Raw genomic sequence first — 20749 nt, forward strand, 5'->3', positions numbered from 1 at the left:
ACAGACAAAGGCATACACGACAGGCTTCTTTCAGTTTCGATTTACCAAATCCATTCACAAGGTTTTGGTCAGCACAGGGCTACAGAAGATACTTGTCCAAGGTGCCACACAGCAGGACTGCACCCAAAGTGTGGTTGGGAAGCAACAGCTATGCTATTATTTATATATATATATATATGTGTGTGTGTTATAGTCTCTTGAATTTGAGAAAGACAGTTCTGCAATGTCTTGCTGAGCAACCTCCACAGATGATTTGTTTATAGTGATCAAATGTTTGCATTATTTGATCATTATAACTGTACAGGTGTGTAACATGCCAAAATAGTTGTAGATCAACACGAGATGAAGTGTTTTGCTCAAGAACACAATTCACCACCCAGTCTGGGAGTTGAACCCACAATCTAGAGTGTAAAACCTCTAACCACTAGGCCACATACCCTCTCTATGTGCTTGTGTTTATATACACATACACACACATCGATCTCACCCCTGCTTATTGATTAACTTGTAACTATTTATTAGATTGAAAAGAAACAATGTCATTTAATAAATTTAGCCCAAGCATTCACAAAGCAAAAACACTTGTTAATTTCAGCTTTTCTTCAATTTTATTTAAAGAAACAAGAACAAATAAAAAAAATTTACAAAATTGAGACTTTTTTTCTTTTTGCAATATAATTTAAAATACATTTTATCCTTTATTTTTTTTTTTTTTTTTTATCCTTGTTTCTGTAACACATGAGAAAAAGTCAACACAACATTGCTGCCAACATCTTACAAAAGATGTAAGCAAGCTTACAAATACTACATGGATAGACAACATATCCGAATGAAATAGGGGAAAGGGAGAAAAAAAAAAAAAAAAGAGTAATCAGGACAGGCATGCTTAATTATAAAGTCAATTTGGTTTGCAGCAGAATTGAAAAGAAAGCTTTCCCAACAAAATACCAAAGTTGATCAGATCAGAAACATCTTGTACTTCTTGTCAGTTTTCTTTTGTTTTCTTTCTCTGTTTTCTTTTTTTTTATATTTTTATCTTAAGGCTTTATAATATCTTTTCTGACATTTTTTTTTATTTTCCATATTTATATGTTAATAAACTCACCCCACCCACCCCACACACACACTCACACAGAAAAAAAAAATATTCACAATTTAACATATAGGAAACACAAATCGGTGGCAAATTAGTACTTTTAAAAAATAAGTGTTCAATATATATATATATTTATTCCACACCGACCGACTTCCAAAATTTAAAAAAAAACAAAAAAAAAAAACAATCACTGGTTAACCAACAATTATAGAAGGCAGCCAGACTCATCTCCACAAGGAAAAATGGGTTTCAAAAAAAACAAAAAAAAACTGATCTTATCTGGAATATTCCAATAAGGTGAGAAAGCAAAGCAGAAATAGGTTTACAATAATACTGCTGCGAATGGTATCTCATGTGAGTGAGATGGCAATGGTCAGCAGAAAATAAGAAAACCTTGGAGTTCATATTAAATGAACCTGCTTAAGGGCAGCCAAATGATACATATATATGAGAGTATGTATAAATCCAGTAATGTTTGTATGGAGGGTAAATGGTGGAAAGTTAATGTGACAACAGTTGTTCCATTTTGTTTTGATGTATCATTTACAAGCTACAGCAGCAATGCAGAGATAATAATGCATGAAGCAGACTTCTGAGTAGATGAGTTTTGGGGGATTTTTTAAATTTTATTTATTTATTTTCTTTTTTTAAATCAAGGTAAGGCAGTGCAGTGTCTCAATCCAACCAGAACCTCCAGGCAGGTCCTTCCAAATGTACCTATGATTTTCACTGTCTGAAGTATTAAAAGTGAGGAGTACTCGTTCTTCCTCAGTATAATCACATGTAGCATTCGTCACCTGGAAAATAAGAAAAAAAAGCTAACATCATAATTGAGAAATAACTTGAAAGCCAAAACATTGAAGATACGCATTACAATAAATCTCCTCCTCCTGAGAGACAGCATTCACCCTGGGTGGGTTGAGCTGGCTTCATTCATCCTCAATGCTGCATCTCTCACAAACACTGACCAGACCTGGCGATTTGAGGCTAACGACCGAGTGATCTCCAACCATTTCTTATTCCAGTGGTGAACGCCATAGATAAGGGTGCCTAGGTTGGGTTCCAGATCAGCCTTGACTGTCATCAGCCAGGTTTTTCATTGTCCACCAAATCGCTTTCGCCAACCCTTTTGTTCCATTACAATAAATCTCACCATATTTGATATTGTATCTTTGTGAGCGGATCGGATTGCCTATGTTCAGTCCACTGCAGGACAAAGGCTTCAGCATGTTCTCTAAACCAATCACAGTCTGATGTGGAGGCTGTGAATTTGAGCTTGAGATCATACTGGCTTGATGAACCTACTCTGCCACACTGGCTCAACATAGCTTGGCAGAGGGGTGCAGCTTTTTTTTTTAACCCAGAAGTAGTTGTATCCTGATAGGTAGCAAATTGGTTGAGTGGTTAGGGTGCTGGACTTGCAGCATATATATTCTAAATTCAAGGCCAATTTCACCTTGCATCTTTCTGGGGGTCAAAAGTATAAAGTACTAATCCAAGGCAATGGAATTAAAGCATCAGATGTGGTGTTAAGTTTTGTTTTCTTTTCTTTTTTGAAGTGCAAAATCATACCATGGCCAACTAAGGAGGAGCACCACAACCATCTGGCCCTTGTGTACCCTTAAAGCAGCGGAATCCTGCCATTGCAAGCTTCCACGCCAGATCTTCAGATATCTTCCACCTTTCCTCCAAACTAACCAAGAGTGAAAGAAAGAGAAAAATAAGATGTCCATCCCCACCCATACTTACAACTCCCTTCTTACAATCATGCTTATCCTGCCATCATTTACTAAGAAAATATATGCTAAGAAAAACAAGAAAATATATGACAATGAAGCTGCACAATAAAAATGAACTAACTTTATCAGTGTTGCATTGGCCTTAGTAAAGAGGAATTACTCTTGACTGGATATCCAACAAGCTTTCTGAATGAGTAACAGCAACAAAACTTGTTTTCAGATACACAAGAACCTCATTAGCCACAAGATCTTGCAATGTAATCATTTACATCACACTGCACATTTAGTGGGGGTGGAATTTAATACATTTTATGTTTATGTTACATGTATTTTATGCAATTCAAGCAGTATTTAATTAAAGTAGCCATCTGCCTATCATAATTAATATATAAAGGGTTAAGACCCCCTTTGGTCATGAATGACCATGGGATTGCACCTAGAAAGTTACCCTCCAAGGCACAAGTCCAGACAAGGTTTATGGAAGACCTCCATGCCACTGATGTTATCCAAGGGAAAGGCAAAAGCCAATACAACTTGGCACTAGTGATGTTGCAACTCATTTCTACTGCTGAGTGAACTGGAACAACAAGAAATAAAGTGTCTTGCTCAAGAACACAACACACAGCCCAGTCTGGGAATCGAACTCACTACCTCATGATTATGAGCCCAAAGTTCTAACCACCGAGCCATGCACTTTCATCATCATTGTTGTTTAACATCTGCTTTCCGTGCCAACATGGATTGGACGGCTTGACTGCAAACTGGCAGGCCAGGAGACTACACCAGGTTCCATTCTGATCTAGCAAGGTTTCTACAGCTGAATGCCCTTCCTAATGCCAACCACTCTGAGAGTGTAGTGGGTTCTTTTTACATGCCCCCTACACAGGAGCCAGTCAAGTGGCACTGGTTTCAGCCGTGCTTGAATGATGCTTTTTATGTGCCAGTCAGGCAGCACTGGCCTCAACCGCACCACTTAATATATACACACAGTCAATAATCCAGTCATACTTCAGTATTTGTCCTCAGATATCATCTCTTATGGACATGCTGTGTTAAAAACACAAATATCAGGAAGACGGAAGGTTGTAATTTACTATATTTACTTGTGTGTAAGTCCACAGCAGCCAGTGAGAGAATTTTGACCCTTTTAGGTCTTTTCAATGGCACACACTTGAATTTCTGTTTCTCTGATATTGACTGCATTTTTGTTATAGCAAGACAAAATACCACAGGAACTGGCCTATCGACAGTGTGTATACATTACATATCCTATATAGATGGCTATTAGATAAACAGACAGACAGACAGACATGTGCTGAATAACTTAGTTGTAAAAATGTCCTAAAGATACATGAACAGAATACAAACTAGTTTTTGCTCCATCTGAACTTAAGGAAACCAATAGTTACAAAATGAGTATATCAACAAAAACTTTCAAAATAAAACGTTTAACCCTTTCATTACAAACCCGGCTCTGGCTCTGAGTACAAATGTCTTGTTTTCATAAGTTTTGAATTAAAATCTTCCACCAAATCTTAGTCACGATTTATGTTCCTAACACTAGCTGAATGATAACTAAGTTATTTTACTAAATTCTTTTTTATACTTAAAATTAATTGAAAGAAACACAGAGCATCTTGAAATAAATGCAATAACGAAAAGGTTAAAGTTGTTATATAAAAATGTTAATACAAAAATATGTTAAAGTAATACAAATAACAAGGTTTCACAACCATGAATTCAAATACTTTATAGGAGCCACTGTTGATCATTGGTCTGCATTTGTAGACCAATATGCAGACTGGGTCAATGCTATCTGTGGACAAACAGCTATTTCCCTCTCCACACCAATTTTGGCCATGGAAAAGGCTGCCACATTAACCGTTTTGATATCAATCCACCTAAGATTGCACCTGATTCTATGAAACAAACTTTGTTTTAAAATTATCTAAATTCAAATTATTGTATTTACTATTGTATAAAATAATTTTAAATGACAAACAAAGTGGAGTGTGACATATCTGGGGCAAAGGTAAAACTATAAAGGAAAGAATTTTATGCCAAGATTTCACTAAACCAAGGGCTGCAACTTATATAGCTATCATCATCATCATCGTTTAATGTCCATCTTCAATGCATGCATAGGTAGGATGGTTGATAGGAGCCAACCAGGTAGAAGACTACCCCAGGTTACTGTGTCTGTTTTGGCAGGGGTTTTATGGTTGGAAGCTCTTCCTTATACCAACCACTCTGCAGAGTGGACTCAGTGCTTTTCACATGGTGGGGTCAGTTTTGGCATGATTTTTACAGTTGGATGCCCCTCCAAATGCCAACTGTTTTACAGTATGGGCTGAATCCCTTTTACATGCACCAGCACTGGCAGGGTCGCCAAGTAACTTGCAAAACAAGGAATTTTGAGAGGGGTTGGAAGATAGGAGAAGGTGATCTGGTGTCAGATATAAGGTTAGAGTACAACAGAGAGGCAGAAACAGGTGTCTTGCGATAGAGAAGGTACACGATAACCTGGCGAGAAAGAGAGGGAAAGGAAGAGGGAGAGAGAGAGAGAGAGATACAAGAAAGGGAACAGAAATAGGTGAGCTGGCAGAAATGTTAGTGCGCCAGATGAAATGCTTAGCAGTATTTCATCTGTCTTTACGTTCTGAGTTCAAATTCCGCCGAGGTTGACTTTGCCTTTCATCCTGTCGGGGTCGATAAATTAAGTACCATTTACGCAATGGGATCGATGTAATCGACTTAATCCGTTTGTCTGTCCTTGTTTGTCCTCTCTATGTTTAGCCCCTTGTGGGCAATAAAGAAATAAGAAACAGGTGTGCTGATGTAAAGGAGATACTTGGTTACCTAGCCAGAGGGAAAAAGAGGGCAGAAACAAATGTACTGCTGTGGAGGAGATACATGGCTACCAAGCCAGAGGTATAAAGATGGGGTGGGCGAAAGCAGCAATACAGTGTGCAAGGCAGGGAAGAGCAATGGGAGCACCACCTTGAGGAAATTTTAGTTAAATGAATCATTCCAAGTACTCATTTTTTTTTTTTTCTAAGCCTGGCACTTAATCTTTCATTCTCTTTTGCCAAACCAATAGTCATGGGGATGTAAACACACCAACAGCAATTACCAAGAAGTGGTGGGCGACAAACACGGACATAAAGACACGCATACGCATGGATATATATTTAGATGACAGGCTTCTTTCAGTTTCTATATACCAAATCAACTCACAAAAATTTGGTCAGCGCAAGGCTATAATAGAAGATACTTGCCTAAGGTGCCCCACAGTGGGACTGAACCCAAAACCATGTGGTTGGGAAGCAAGCTTCTTACCTCACAGCAGTACCTGATATGTTTTTTTTAAAAATCAACCCAACAAAAGGATGGAGGGTAAAACTCAGCGGGATTTGAACTCCGAGCAAAGAGAGAACAAATACTGTGAATCATTTTGTCCACTGCTCTAACAATTCTGTCAGATTACTGCCTTTCAAATGCTTCCACACTTTTGTTACCGTATCTCTGTTGAAATACACAGCCTTCATTTCAACTGATTTTTGAAAATAATGAATTTAGTAAAATAACATAGTTGTTATTAAGCTGGTGTTTGGAACATAACTGACATGAAGTTTTGATGGGAAATTCCACTTTAGTTCACTTTAAAACAGGAAGCTGAGATTTATACAACCAACAATGGCCTCAGACAATTTGGTTTCAAAAGAGTTAAACGAGACTTTGAATATTAGCAAGATCAAATTCTAACCAACAAATTTCAGTTATTTAATAGCCAACAAAATGTGTAATTAATATTCATGAGCAGACATTCATCATCATTTTAATGTCCATTTTTCCATACTTGCATGGGTTAGACAGAACTTGTTGTAGAGACAGATTTTCTATTGCTGGATGCCCTTCTTGTCACCTACTCTTATCTGTTTCCAACCAAGGTCATATTTCTCTGTGGCCAGACATGTTTTTTCTTAGAAGACTAGAACACCACTTGTATGCCAGTGATGTGCTCATTCACCGCCATCACATCATCATTTTTAATATCCATTATTCATGCGTGTGGCTTAGTGGTTAGGGGCATTCGGCTCATGATCGTAAGGTCGGGAGTTCAATTCCCGGTGGCACAGTGTGTCCTTGAGCAAGACACTTTATTTCATGTTGCTCCAGTCCACTCAGCTGGCAAAAATGAGTAGTACCTGTATTTCAAAGGGCCGGCCTTGTCACATACTGTGTCACGCTTAATCTCCCCGAGAACTACGTTAAGGGTACACGTGTTTGTGGAGTGCTCAACCACTTACACGTTAATTTCACGAGCAAGCTGTTCCATTGATCGTATCAGCTGGGACCCTCGTCGTCGCAACCGATGGAGTGCTCCTTTTATCCATGCTGGCATGGGTTGAATGGTTTGACCAGGACTGGTAAGCTGAGGGGGCTGCACCAGACTCCAGTCTGATTTACCATGGTTTCTACAGCTGGATGCCTTTCCAACACGAACCACTCTGAGAGTGTAATGGGTGCTTTTATATGCCAGTTGCATGGCACCAGTATTTGCCACAACTACAATTTCACTTGGCTTGATGGGTCTTTTTCTCAAGTGGGTTTTCTCACAACCAAAAACTACATGCTTGGGGAACAAGCTTCTAAACTACACAGCAATGCCTGCATTTATTAACCACACTTGGACTTACTTACTATATTTTATAGAAATTTCAGAATTCTATTAGAAATTGAGAGAAAGGGAATGACATGAACTATCTCACTTAGATGGATTTACATTTTGTTCCAATCTAATTACAATATTTTCAATGTTTTGGGCAAAGTGTTTTTAATTAATGTACACTGAAGACTACAAAATTCATCCTGGGTTGAGGACAGAGTTATGAGGTAACTCAGAGGGATATTCTGTTGTGTCTGGGGAGAGTCATTTTCTTTTTGTGCCTTATAATTTAACACACTCACCAGTAAAATTTCCACTTATAAAAATAAGAAATAAGTGAAAATTTTACCGGTGAGTGTGTTAAATTATAAGGCACAAAAAGAAAATGACTCTCCCCAGACACAACAGAATATGCTTCAACACATGAACTCATATAAAGAATCTTGCAAACCAAATCCAAAAACGAAATAGAGGGATATCTACTACTTTTAATGAGCTGAAAATATCAAATTTTAAAGTATTAACATTTAAGTTAGAACCTAATTTTATGTAAGAACCTGTTATGTTCCAAACCTAACTTAATGAAAAAAATTATTTTATGAATTCTGTCACTGTTTCTATCATCATACTTGTTCTTTTATATTTTCACCTGACCTTGCTATCTTTGTCATCACTCTCATCTATTCACCCTCTTGGTCATCTTGCCTTGAACAGAGACAATCAAGGGAGAGAAGGCTCTTTATTCTTGCCAAGAGCAAAACAAGATATCTAATGCATCTAGTATACTCTGCAAATTGGTTGCTATTAGGAGGGACATCCAAATGTACAACCCATGCTAAAAATGGAATGTATGAGTGAAATTTGGTCCTGCTGCCTTATCTCGGATAGAAACTCTGAATAACCACTGACTTCAACTGTAACAGCCTGTCCAGGTCATATCAGCATGATCATGAAATAATGATTATGAATCTCATGTATTTTGATTGATTTTGAAAATCAGTCAAAATACATAAGGACTGTAGTTCATAAAAAATATGGTAACAAAAGAGTTTAACCTTTCCAGCCCACAAAATATTCTACATCATTCTACCATATTGTTATTCGGTGCACAGTAAAAGAAAGCAAGTAGATTACCAATAAATAACTATGGTTCACAGTACCAGTGCACAGTTCAGTGGCTCCATCCAATGCCATTGGCTTCAGCTTTCACTATTATGCCAATGATTTCACCTGAGTTTTACAGCTGTAAACCTTTCCCATCATCATCATTCACAGAGATGGCATGGGCCATGAATGTTTATTGCACACACTGGTACTCCATCGATTACAACAAGGGTTCCAAATGACCCAACTGACAGAACAGCTTGCTTGTGGAATAGGCACAGGAGTGGCTGTATGGTAAATAGCTTGCTTACCAACCACATGGTCTAGGTTCAGTCCCACTGCATGACACTTTGGGCAAGTGTCTTCTACTATAGCCTCAGGCCGATCAAAGCTTTGTGAGTAGATTTGGTACATGGAAACTGAAAGGCAGTGAGCTGGCAGAAATATTAGCAAGCTGGGTGAAATGCTTAGTGGTATTTTGTCTGCCATTACATTCTGAGTTCAAATTCTGCCAAGGTTGACTTTGCCTTTCATCTTTTCGCGGTCGATAAATTAAGTACCAGTTACCCACTAGGATCGATGTAATCGACTTAATCCCTTTGTCTGTCTTTGTTTGTCCCCTCTATATTTAGCTCCTTGTAGGCAATAAAGAAATAGGAAACTGAAAGAAGCCTATCATATGTGTGTGGGTGTGTCTTTATGTCTTTGTGTCTGTCCCTCCCCACTACCATCACTTGACAACCGATACTGGTGTGTTTACATCCCCCATAATTTAGTGGTTCGGCAATAGAGATCGATACAATAAGTACTAGGCTTACAAAGAATAAGTCCTGGAGTTGATTTGTTCAACTAAAGATGGTGCTACAGCATGGCTGCAGTCAAATGACTTAAACAAATAAAAGAGTAAAAAGAGTAAACGGCTGAGTATTCCACAGGCACATGTACCCTTAGTGTAGTTCTCAGGGAGGTTCAACATGACACAGAGTGTGATAAGGCTGGCCCCTTTGAATTACAAGTACAATATGCTGTGACTGTAAAGACCCGACATATAACGTGAGTTCATGGCTATTACCTGCACCAGCTTCACATAGCAGCCCCAGACCATCCAAAGTACCTTGGATCAGAGGGCACCTGCTGTGCTTGAGGAGACCTAAATAAAAATAAAATGGAAATTGTAGTTGTGATACCTGTGCCAGTGGCACGTAAAAAGTACCATCTGAACGTGGCCGATGCCAGCACCACCTTGACTGGCTTCCATGCCGGTGGCACATAAAAAGCACCAACCAATTGTGGCCGTTGCCAGCCTCCCCTGGCACTTGTGCTGGTGGCATGTAAAAAGCACCCACTACACTCACTATGGTTGGTGTTAGGAAGGGCATCCAGCTGTAGAAACACTGCCAGATCAGACTGGAACCTGGTGCAGTCTCCTGGCTTCCCAGACCCCGGTCAAACCGTCCAACCCATGCTAGCATGGAAAACGGACATTAAATGATGATGAATTCATTTTTGCCAGCTCAGTGAACTGAAACAACGTGAAAAAAGTGTCTTGTGCAAGGACACAAGGTGCCGTCAGATAGAAAAATAGGAAATTCCAAGAGAAAGATATTTAGGAAGTTTAAAAAGAAACCCAATACATTTAGTAACACTCCTAATCTCAATATGGAAATTTAAGACATGAAATAATGATTCAGTTTAACCCTTTTGAAAGCAAACCACCAGAAACCAGCCTTGATTCTACAATGCAACCTTCAGGGGATTTAAATGAAAACCTTCCACCAAAATTTCATACAAACTTAGGTTCCAAACAGCAGCTTAATAAAGACAAAGTTATTTTACTAACTTCATTATTTACGAAATTAATCAAAACAAATTGTATTTTAAAAGAAATCTAGAAACAGAAGGATATAAGAAATACTGAGAGGTAACATGGTTAAAATATGTTAAAGTCAGTTACTTTAAAGCTGATTGTGGAAAGCTGATAGTGTTCAGAATGTAAACAGTGGTAAGATGATAACAATGATAGCTTGGCCAAACAGAAGTAGATGTATATCATTTCAAACAAACATATTCTGATGAATGGCTACTTGTAGTGCCGCAGTTGTATTATAACCTATGAAGCTCTACTCATCTTACATTTTGAAGCTACAAACGATTACAGGAAATATTGTTCTAAATCTGAGATGATTTATTTCGTCTGGCCTGAGGAAAATATTAATGGTAGCAAAGATTCATTTTTGATAAATGGCAACAAAATCCATGTTTGGAAATGTTGGTATTGCAATGCTTTAAAGTAAATTATTGAGGAAGAATCATCTACTTCATGTATGAGGTCTGCATAAAAAGAAACTCAAAAAGCATGCCAACCAGACATTGCAGTTTACTCACGACCGCAGTTTTGTTTATGAGTGACATGACCTTCAATCTAATAATAGGCACGTCACACTACATCAGCCACTAATTTTAGAGTGAACACATGTTTAGTGCACTTGGTATTTTAACAGAATTTGAACAATGTAGAATTTGGAAGACCATGTTTGTGTGAAATATCATTTCAAATTTAGGAAAACTGACAGATTATTCTAATGTTGCAACAGGTCTAATGAGGAGTCAATGCATTGACACAAGTGGTACCATTTATTTTAAATAAGGAAGAACGTCCAAAGGGAATCCCAGATTCAGACAACCTCCCATGATATCAGAGAATCACATGGCTAGAAATATGTTCTGTTTCATGAAAATCCTTATCTGACTATCCATGAAATTTCTGATGAAATAGGTATCTGTAAAAATCCATGCTACCTCATCATTTTAACATTCACTTTTCCTTGCTTACAAGGGTCACATGGAGTATATTGAGGTGGATTTTCTACAGCCTACAGAAGGCAGACATGCTAACCTGGTAGGGCCCACCAGAGTAGCAGCTCCCTATTTCTCCATGCTCTACCTGCCACTAATTCCTACTTGTTTCCAAGCAAGGTAATATTTCCCCATAGCCAGATTTATTAGAAATAAATGGCATTTACAACAGTCACACATCAAGACAAGAAGACACAAACAAACACACACAATGAGCTTCTTTCAGTTTCTGTCTACCAAATCCACTCACAAGTCTTCCATCAGCATGGAGCAAACTTTGCAGAAAACACTAACAAACAGTGTCTAAATTAAACAAGTATTGCATTTCAAAACTGATTAGAAGCATTAATGTCACAAGTGTGTATGACCTGGTAGCATGTACCATGTTTCACTGATCATTTTAAGTGAACCATTGGCCCTTCCAAATTTTGATATAGGAGAATACTGAGGGGGTGACAGCTGGAGATAGAAAGGATTACTTCAGCTGGAGAATCATCAAACAAGGAAGAGAGAGAGAGAAAAAGAGAGCAATAAACTCAGCAAAAATTTGTGCAGGACGGTGTAGGTGATATAAGTTATTAACCAAATATAATAATAATGAAATTATTGTGTATGGTGCTCAGGTGCACTACAACTCATTAAAGGTACATGTATAGTGCATGGAATTATGTACAAAAGTCAGGAAAGTGAACAATGTAAGAGTCATGATATACATGTGTGTATGCATATATCAGGTGTAGTGTTGGCAAATTTCAGGAAGCATGGAGATTTTAAAGGATGCAATGTCTCGGCAACTAACAATTGATGCAGTTAGTTTGGCTTCAGCAACTCTGAGTGTGAAAAAATGGTTCCAAAATCATGGGAGCTGTGCTGTTTTCTGACTTTGTAGGCACACCCACATGTTAGACACATGGAGCTCAAAGAGGTTTGCAAGGTAGTTGTTGGTGTGATGATTAATAATTTTGTGGGTGTTTACTAAGTCAGTTGCCACACGTTGGAACTTCAATGTATCTATGCCCAGGGAAGCAAGGTGTTCAGAGTATGGTAGATGCCTGATGGAGGGTATTCGCTTCGCTTGGTTGCATGTCTCTGAATAGTTTCCAGGAGGTAAAATATATAAATGTATAAAAGTGAAGGAGAGATGAAAGAGAACTAAAATCTAACATGAGGACCTGACAAGGAGGTGGAGGAATGAAAAAAAAAAATCAGCTTCAATGAGATTTAGCTGCTATTACTATCACTCTCTAGCAATAATGTAGCAAGGTCTAAAGACATTTTTTAACAAAAGACAGTGGTCAAGAAGAGTGAGAGGACTGAGCCTTGTCTGGCACCTGTGTCGGTGGCACATAAAAACACCATCCGAGCGTGGCCGTTCGCCAGCCTCGTCTGGCACCTGTGTCGGTGGCACATAAAATCACCCACTACACTCTCGGAGTGGTTGGCATTAGGAAGGGCATCCAGCTGTAGAAACACTGCCAGATCTGACTGGCCTGGTGCAGCCTTCGGGCTCCCCAGACACCAGTTGAACCGTCCAACCCATGCTAGCATGGAAAGCGGACGTTAAATGATGATGATGATGATGATGATGATGATGATCGTGGGAGAAGACAGCAGACAAATATAAACTGGAGTGATAAAGAAGTGCTACTTTACTTGGTCTGTAAAGCACTTGTTAGTTCTCAGTAGGATACACACAACAGATTTCAGACTACGATTAACAATGTCGCCTTAAAGGCCAAATCAGCCTGCCTTATACTGCTTAGTTTTCTGACTGAAGGTGCAATGAAGCCTACTTTTCCAAAACAATTCCATTTCATCAACAAAGACAAGTCATACAGTTTAACCAGCTTGTTTCAATACAACAAAACAACTGTCTTTTTTTACTTTCTTTTATCTTTTGTTTCAGTCATTGAACTATGGCCATGCTGGGGCACCACCCTGAAGGGTTTTAGTCAAATCAGACCCAAGTATTTATATATATATATATATATATATATAGCATGGCCATAGTTCAATGACTGAGACAAAAGATAAAAGAAAGTCAAAAAAGACAAACAAGCTGGTTAAACTGTAATGACCTGTCTTTGTTGATTGTTTTGGAAAAGCAGGCTTCATTGCACCTTATATATAAAGCACAATTTATACATAATCAAGTGTTCGAAAACGGAGGTACTACTGTAATACTTTGCTTGGACACAAGTGACAGCTGGCAACAAGAGGGGCATCTGGCTAAAGAAAACCTGCTTCAAAAGACTCTAATCTATGTAATTAGAAAAGTGGACAATACAATTTTTTTCTCAAAATATCAAGTTGAAAATAGATTTCTTACAAAAACAAACCAAACAGTCAGACATCATTCATAAAAAGCAAATGTACTTACAGAAGCTGCCCATAACTTTGCACTTTCATTAACATGCTTCATGAGACCCAAGCAGATTCCACCAATGTCATCAGTACCATTTGTATCAAAACAGTGGTTTTTCACATGATGTGACTTTACTGGATAATGTCCAAATGCAATTTTTCGACCATCAACTCTGAAATAAAATAGGATATTTTATGAAACAATATTTGATAATATAAAAGACACATAGGCATAATAGATGCATCCCAATTTCAGCAGTGCATATTTAGGGGGGAAAAAATGTTTAGTGAATTAAAACATGTAATATTTAAAACAATCAAGGCATTGAGCTGGCAGAAACGTTAGCACACCAGGTGAAATGCTTAGCGGTATTTCGTCTGCCGCTACATTCTGAGTTCAAATTCCGCCGAGGTCGACTTTGCCTTTCATCCTTTTGGGGTCGATTAAATAAGTACCAGTTATGCACTGGGGTTGATATAATCGACTTAATCCATTTGTCTGTCCTTGTTTGTCCCTTCTGTGTTTAGCCCCTTGTGGGTAGTAAAGTAATAGGTATTTTATCTGTCTTTACCGTCCAAGTTCAAATTCTGCCACGGTCAGCTTTGCCTTTCATCCTTTTGGGGTTGATAAACTAAGTTAAGCACTGGAGTCAATTTAATTGACTTACCCAGTCCCCAAAACTGCTGGCCTTGAGCCAAAATTTGAAACCAATATCTAAAGCAATCTAGCAGTACATTACAAAAGTTCCTTAGCTACAGTAGAAAACATTAGTGTATATGAAAAACTAAGTTAGCAGTACAGCTAATCATGAAGTAAGAAATCACGATAGAGGAAACATGATTACAGTAACATGCAGGAATACACTTTATATAAAAAGCAAGCTTCCACTACAGTTGAACATAAACCAAAACATATTAACAAAAAATTTAATCATCTTCTAAGCCAGAAAAATCTTTATCAAATCCTATGAACTTGTCAACTTCACATATAGGATCCAGGGAGACTTCTTAAGATTTTTTTTTTACATAGAAAAAAGTGCATCTTACATGCCATAACTTTATTATGCCATATGGTTAAGAGGAGATGTTCTTATCATCATCATCATCATCGTTTAACGTCCGTTCTCCATGCTAGCATGGGTTGGACGGTTCGACCGGGGATCTGGAAAGCCAGAAGGCTGCACCAGGCTCCAGTCTTATCTGGCAATGTTTCTACAGCTGGATGCTCTTCCTAACGCCAACCACTCCGTGAGTGTAGTGGGTGCTTTTTACGGCTTTCTTATGGAAATCATATTTGAATGCTATGGTATCCATACAGCTCCAATAATTTGCACTTTCTCTTATAATATGCAGTGATATAGCATTAGGTGTCTACATTTTAAGAAATAAGCTTTACGAATTTTACATTTACGAAGTTGTGTTGCAAGATTCTTATTGAAACAAATATTGTTATATTTCGGCATAGTCATTGTTTTTGTTGCCAAAAACACACACACAATATATTCGTTCTTCATTTATTACCGCTTTTATTTTAACAGATGTCCATTGTCTGGAAATCTTTTGTCAAACATCTGTGACCTCTTCAGCGACACTTTCCATCCTTGTGTATCCTCCTGCTCTACTTAGCTCACTCCGTCCTTGGACACCAGTTAAAATAAGAACAGTAATAAACGAGTGAAGAACGAATATATAGTGTGTGTTTATTTGGCAAAATTTTTTTTTTAAATGACCGTCCCGAAATACAACAACAGTTTTACAAATGTTTAACATAAAAGTTAAATCTTGAAGTAAGTATTCATTCATGATTTAACCCTTTAGCATTCAGATTACTCCATCAAATGCAATGCTTACTTATTCACACAGTTTTGAAATAAATAATAATAATAACAATAATAATAAGCAGTACCAGGCAGTGGCTCTCATGGCTTCTGATCTTAACTGATTGGAAGTGTTATCATGTACATTGTTTGGTCTTGTTATAAAAGATGGGCTACAGCAAATATTCTGTTCAATACCACAGATTTGCTTATCATTGTTTGACCTTAACCAGTTGAGCATGTCCCTTAGTGGCTGACGATATGTACATTTCTGATCACGAGCAGAAGTAGTGGGGGAGCATCACAGCCAAGTGTTGAGAGGGATCCTTTGAGGTTTGAATAATTCACCTCTGGAAACATGGGTGTTTCATTCAACATCCTTAAACAATCTTTATTCAGAGACCATTTGAGCAGGATGGGTTACACAACCAGAAGAAAATTCTAACTGGGCCCCACCTGCAAGGTCATGTGCAGTTTATCTTGATATGAGATCACCATGTTGCACACATATGGTTGTGATGCATGTGCCTAGTGTACCCTTCTCAGGCGGGTAGTCATGATGGGTATATTGGGCTTCATATATTTTACCCCAGTGTCACATTAATGGCATGCACTGCTCTCTCACTCAATAATAAAGCATAAATTTTACAGCTTCAAAATTTCAGTGACATGATTGCTTACTTGTGGAATGACAGTGAAGGGTAGATATAAGAGACCAGGTTAGGTTAGTTTTAAAGTAAAACAGGCAGAGCATTTGTGCCAGATATGGCTATGCCAAAGATTAACAAGGACTACAACTACATCATAAGCTCTTGAATAGTAATTCTTCAAGTTCATTTGATATGTACATGAAAGTAATAAACTCAAGTGAATATAGAGATAAATGTATTATTTTTCAAAAGTTTTTCTTTCCAACAAAGTAATTTTAAAACAAAATAATCAAAAACAAAGACCTGAAATCTTTCAGAAAAAAAAAAAAACTGTTGACATTAATTCCTTCTATACTATTCATGAACTAATAAAACAAAATCAAGCAATTACAGACTGCAAAATCTGCTTCACACTACAAAAAGTTAGTAGTTCCAAAGATACTAAACAACAATAATGAGCACAAGGCTCTATTGTACATAAATGAAAATAAGAAAAGAAACGCTTGCCAATAATGAAGGCATTACTGTATACTGTTTCACTTTCTGCAATATTTATATGCTTATATATACATGTCCCAGATCTGAATTAAAGACATTGTGAGAAAGTGAAAAAATATAATTCACAGTTGTTTTATCTCCTCCCCCATTCTGCCTTTCTTTCTGCTTTATTCTCCCACACTGTCTTTTTTTTTTTTCTCACACTTTCTCATAATTTGCTGCTTTTTCTATATCACCCAGCCTCACTTTTTCTAAGGCAAAGGAATATGAGGGGGATAGGTTAAGAACAAAGTATAATTGACAACCCTTTGATTAGTAATAAAAGAGAAGGAAAGTAACAACCAAATAAATATACAGAAAACTCCTCTGGGCATCATTAGTAGGCCACAAGGTGATTGGGCAGTGAGCAAAGATCAAGTGGGTCTATGATCAAGGCATTCCAGTTGTGACTATCACATCACTATCTTATGTAACTTTTCTTCTTTCTTTTTTTAAGCCTGGTACTTATTCTATCAGCCTCATTTGCTAAACTACTAAGTTATGGGTATGTAAACACACCAACAATGGTTGCCTAGCAGTGGTGGGGACAAACACACACACACACAATAGATATATATATTCTTTTACTTGTTTCAGTCATTTGACTGGGGCCATGCTGGAGCACCGCCTTTAGTCAAACAAATTGACCCCAAGACTTATTCTCTGTAAGCCTAGTACATATTCTATCAGTCTCTTTTACCGAACTGCTAAGTTACGGGAACGTAAACACACCAGCATCGGTTGTCAAGCAATGCTGGGGGGAAAAACACAGGCACACAAACATATACACACACATACATATATACGATGGGCTTCTTTCAGTTTCCATCTACCAAATCCACTCACAAGGCTTTGGTCGGCCCAAGGCTATAGTAGATGACACTTGCCCAAGGTGCCACGCAGTGGGACTTACCATGTGGTTGGTAAGCAAGCTACTTACCACACAGCCACTCCTACGCCTTACACACACACACACACACATATATATATATATATATATATATATATATATATATATATATATATATATATATATATATATATATATATATTATATATATATATATATATATAGTAATTGATTGTGACCTATTTCGGTCATGAATGACCATGGAATTACACCTAGAAAGTTACCCTCTGAGGTACAAGTCTGGGCAAGGTTGTTTATGGAAGACCAGCAAGTCGCCCATGCATACCAGCCTCCCCTCTCCACACCACCGATGTTATCCAAGGGAAAGGCAAAGGCCGATGCAGCTTGGCACCAGTAACGTCGCAGCTCATTTATTAACCTGCAAGTGGCTGAGCACTCCACAGACACGTGTACCCTTAACATAGTTCTCAAGGAGATTCAGCATGACACAGAGTGTGACAAAGCTGGCCCTTTGAAATACAGGTACAACAGAAACAGGAAGAAAGAGTGAGAGAAAGTTGTGGTGAAAGAGTACAGCAGGGTTCACCCCCCCCCCCCACCCCCGCCTGCCGGAGCCTCGTGGAGCTTTAGGTGTTTTTACTCAATAAACACTCACAATGCCTGGTCTGGGAATTGAAACTGTGATCCTACAACTATGAGTCTGCTGCCCTAACCACTGGGCCATTGCGCCTCCACACACACACACACACACACACACACATACATAATTGGTTTCTTTTAGTTTCTATCTACCAAATCCACTCACAAGGCTTTTTGATGGCCCAAGGCTATAGAAGAAGATATTTTCCCTAGGTGGCACACAGGGTCTGAACCTGGAACTATGTCATTGGGAAGCAAACTTCTTATCACATAGCTGTGCTTGTACTTGCTACGTTTAACATAGTGTATTAATTAAGATGGTTTTAAATTTCTGTCACCATGATAAAGAAAGAACTGCTGTACCAGGTGATTAGGATACCAAACGAAAGCTTCCTTTTCAAAGCCAGCAATGCACTATGATTTCCCTGCCTCTATGATGCTTACTTCTTACCTTTTACTTGTTGCAGTCATTGAAATGTGCCAATACTGGAGCACCACCTTGAAGGATTTTAGTTGAACGAATTGTCCTCCATTATTTTTTTCCTTTTTTGTCTGGTGATCTCTTTTGCTGCACCGTTCAGTCAAATGGATGTAAACAAACCAATACAAGTTTTCAAGCAATGGGAAGGGGGACAAACATAGACACAAAAGCATATGTGATGGGTTTCCACAGTTTCTGCCAACTAAATTCACTTACAAGGCATTTTGTGGCAATCCTGACCTGCTTCCAAGAGAAGTGTGTGTGTGTGTGTGTGTGTGTGTGTGTCTGCGCGCACATGTGTCTTCTCTTAACATTGCCTGATTGTTGTAGATGAGTATCCTTCATTTCCAATATTCTGCAAAAAAACATGTCTGGCCAAGGGGAACTATTATTTTTGCTTGGAAACGGGTAAGGCCCACCAACAAAACAAGCATCCACCTGTAAAAAATTTGCCACAGTAAACTCCAAGCAAGCCTGGAAAAGTGAGCATCAAAAAGAAGAGGGATTCCTATATCAAAGACAGACATGGTGTCTGGCTGACAAATAGTGTTTGTCACACACTTCAGTTTTTAACTTCACTAAGCTGATTGTTAAATCACAGGATTATCAGTGTTTTTATAGGATTTTCAAACAACCACTGCAGAGTTAAATTCAAGTATTTGTCACAAATTAATGTTAACAGATTATTCCTATTATGGATTATGGCAATTAAAGTAGTTGATAGCATAAAAGACACATGGGTATATTAGATACTCCTCATTTCATCATCATCCTCATCAAGGGGAACTGTTACTTGACTTGGAAGCAGGTCAGGATTGCAACAAATGCCTTGTAAGTGAATTTAGTTGAGAGAAACTGTGGAAGCCCATCATATATCAGTGTGTTTTTGTGTCTAGGTTTGTCCCCCTTCCCATTGCTTGAAAACCTGTGTTAGTTTGTTTACATCCATGTAACTGAATGGTGCAGTGTACTAGGTGCTCTTTACATGGCACCAGCATGGGTACTCTAAATGTGGCATTGACACAGGTTCTTTTTATGTAGCACCAGTGGTTTGTATGCTTGGGAAAAATATACAATCAATCTTATAGGAGGCCCAACATCACATATAGAACCTGGGGAGGGGGGATTTTTTAAACTTTTATTTTTTTAAAGGTGCATCTTATATGCCATCAAATATGGTAGGTTTTCAGCAATATAAATCATTTCAATTTCAATTTCATCTCAGAACTGCAAAGCAGAAAGATCCCATATTCCTCTCACAAAATAAATAAATCATCACCATTATTATCATCATTATCGTTTTCCATGCTGGCATGGACTGGACAGTTTGAGTGGGGACTGGCAAGCAAGGAGGCCGCACCAGGCTCTAATCTGATCTGGCAATGTTTCTACAGCTGGATGCCCTTCCTAAAGCCAAGCACTCCGAGAGTGTAGTGGGTGCTTTTTATGTGCCACCAGCACGAGAGCCAGTCAGACAGTACTGGCATCAGCCACATTCAGATAGTAAGAAACTATATTAAATAAAATATATTTTATTTTATAACCAAATCAAAAACTGAAGGAAAAGTTGTTGATAAACTAGAGCAGGATGTGTAGAAAATTAAAAAAAAAAAAAAAAGAAAAAAGGCTGAACAGCTAGCCATGATGCTGGATTATCAACTCAAAGAACTTGGGTTTGAATAAACAATAGACATCTTGTTGCATATTTAGACAAAAATTATTGCAAGTTTAGTCCATATGGTCAGAATTAAAATCAAGCCATTGCATTGTATCACTAAACAAGGCACATAACTCTGTTTGCTCCAACTTGTGAATGTCCAAGTTAAAGACACTGGACAACTATCCATAGGTCAGTAGTTCATGTTCTGTTAGTCACCAGGATACCACATCCTCTCCCTGGCTAAAGGCCTTGAAGTTTTAAATATG

At 38.1% G+C, this 20749-nt stretch overlaps 1 protein-coding gene across 1 annotated transcript in view; it reads right to left on the reverse strand.

The window, feature by feature from the left end:
• Positions 1–701: 701 nt before the first annotated feature.
• Positions 702–20749, reverse strand: part of LOC115210716 — a 54858-nt gene continuing 34810 nt past the window's right edge. The window contains exons 3-4 of the mRNA XM_029779417.2: positions 13845–14001; positions 702–1893 (exon numbers count right to left, since the gene is read on the reverse strand). Of these exons, the coding sequence (XP_029635277.1) occupies positions 1744–1893; positions 13845–14001 (307 nt within the window). The 3' untranslated portion in view covers positions 702–1743. The remainder of the gene's footprint in view (positions 1894–13844; positions 14002–20749) is intronic.

Source organism: Octopus sinensis, linkage group LG4 (genome assembly GCF_006345805.1).
Source record: "Octopus sinensis linkage group LG4, ASM634580v1, whole genome shotgun sequence".
NCBI lineage: Eukaryota > Metazoa > Mollusca > Cephalopoda > Octopoda > Octopodidae > Octopus > Octopus sinensis.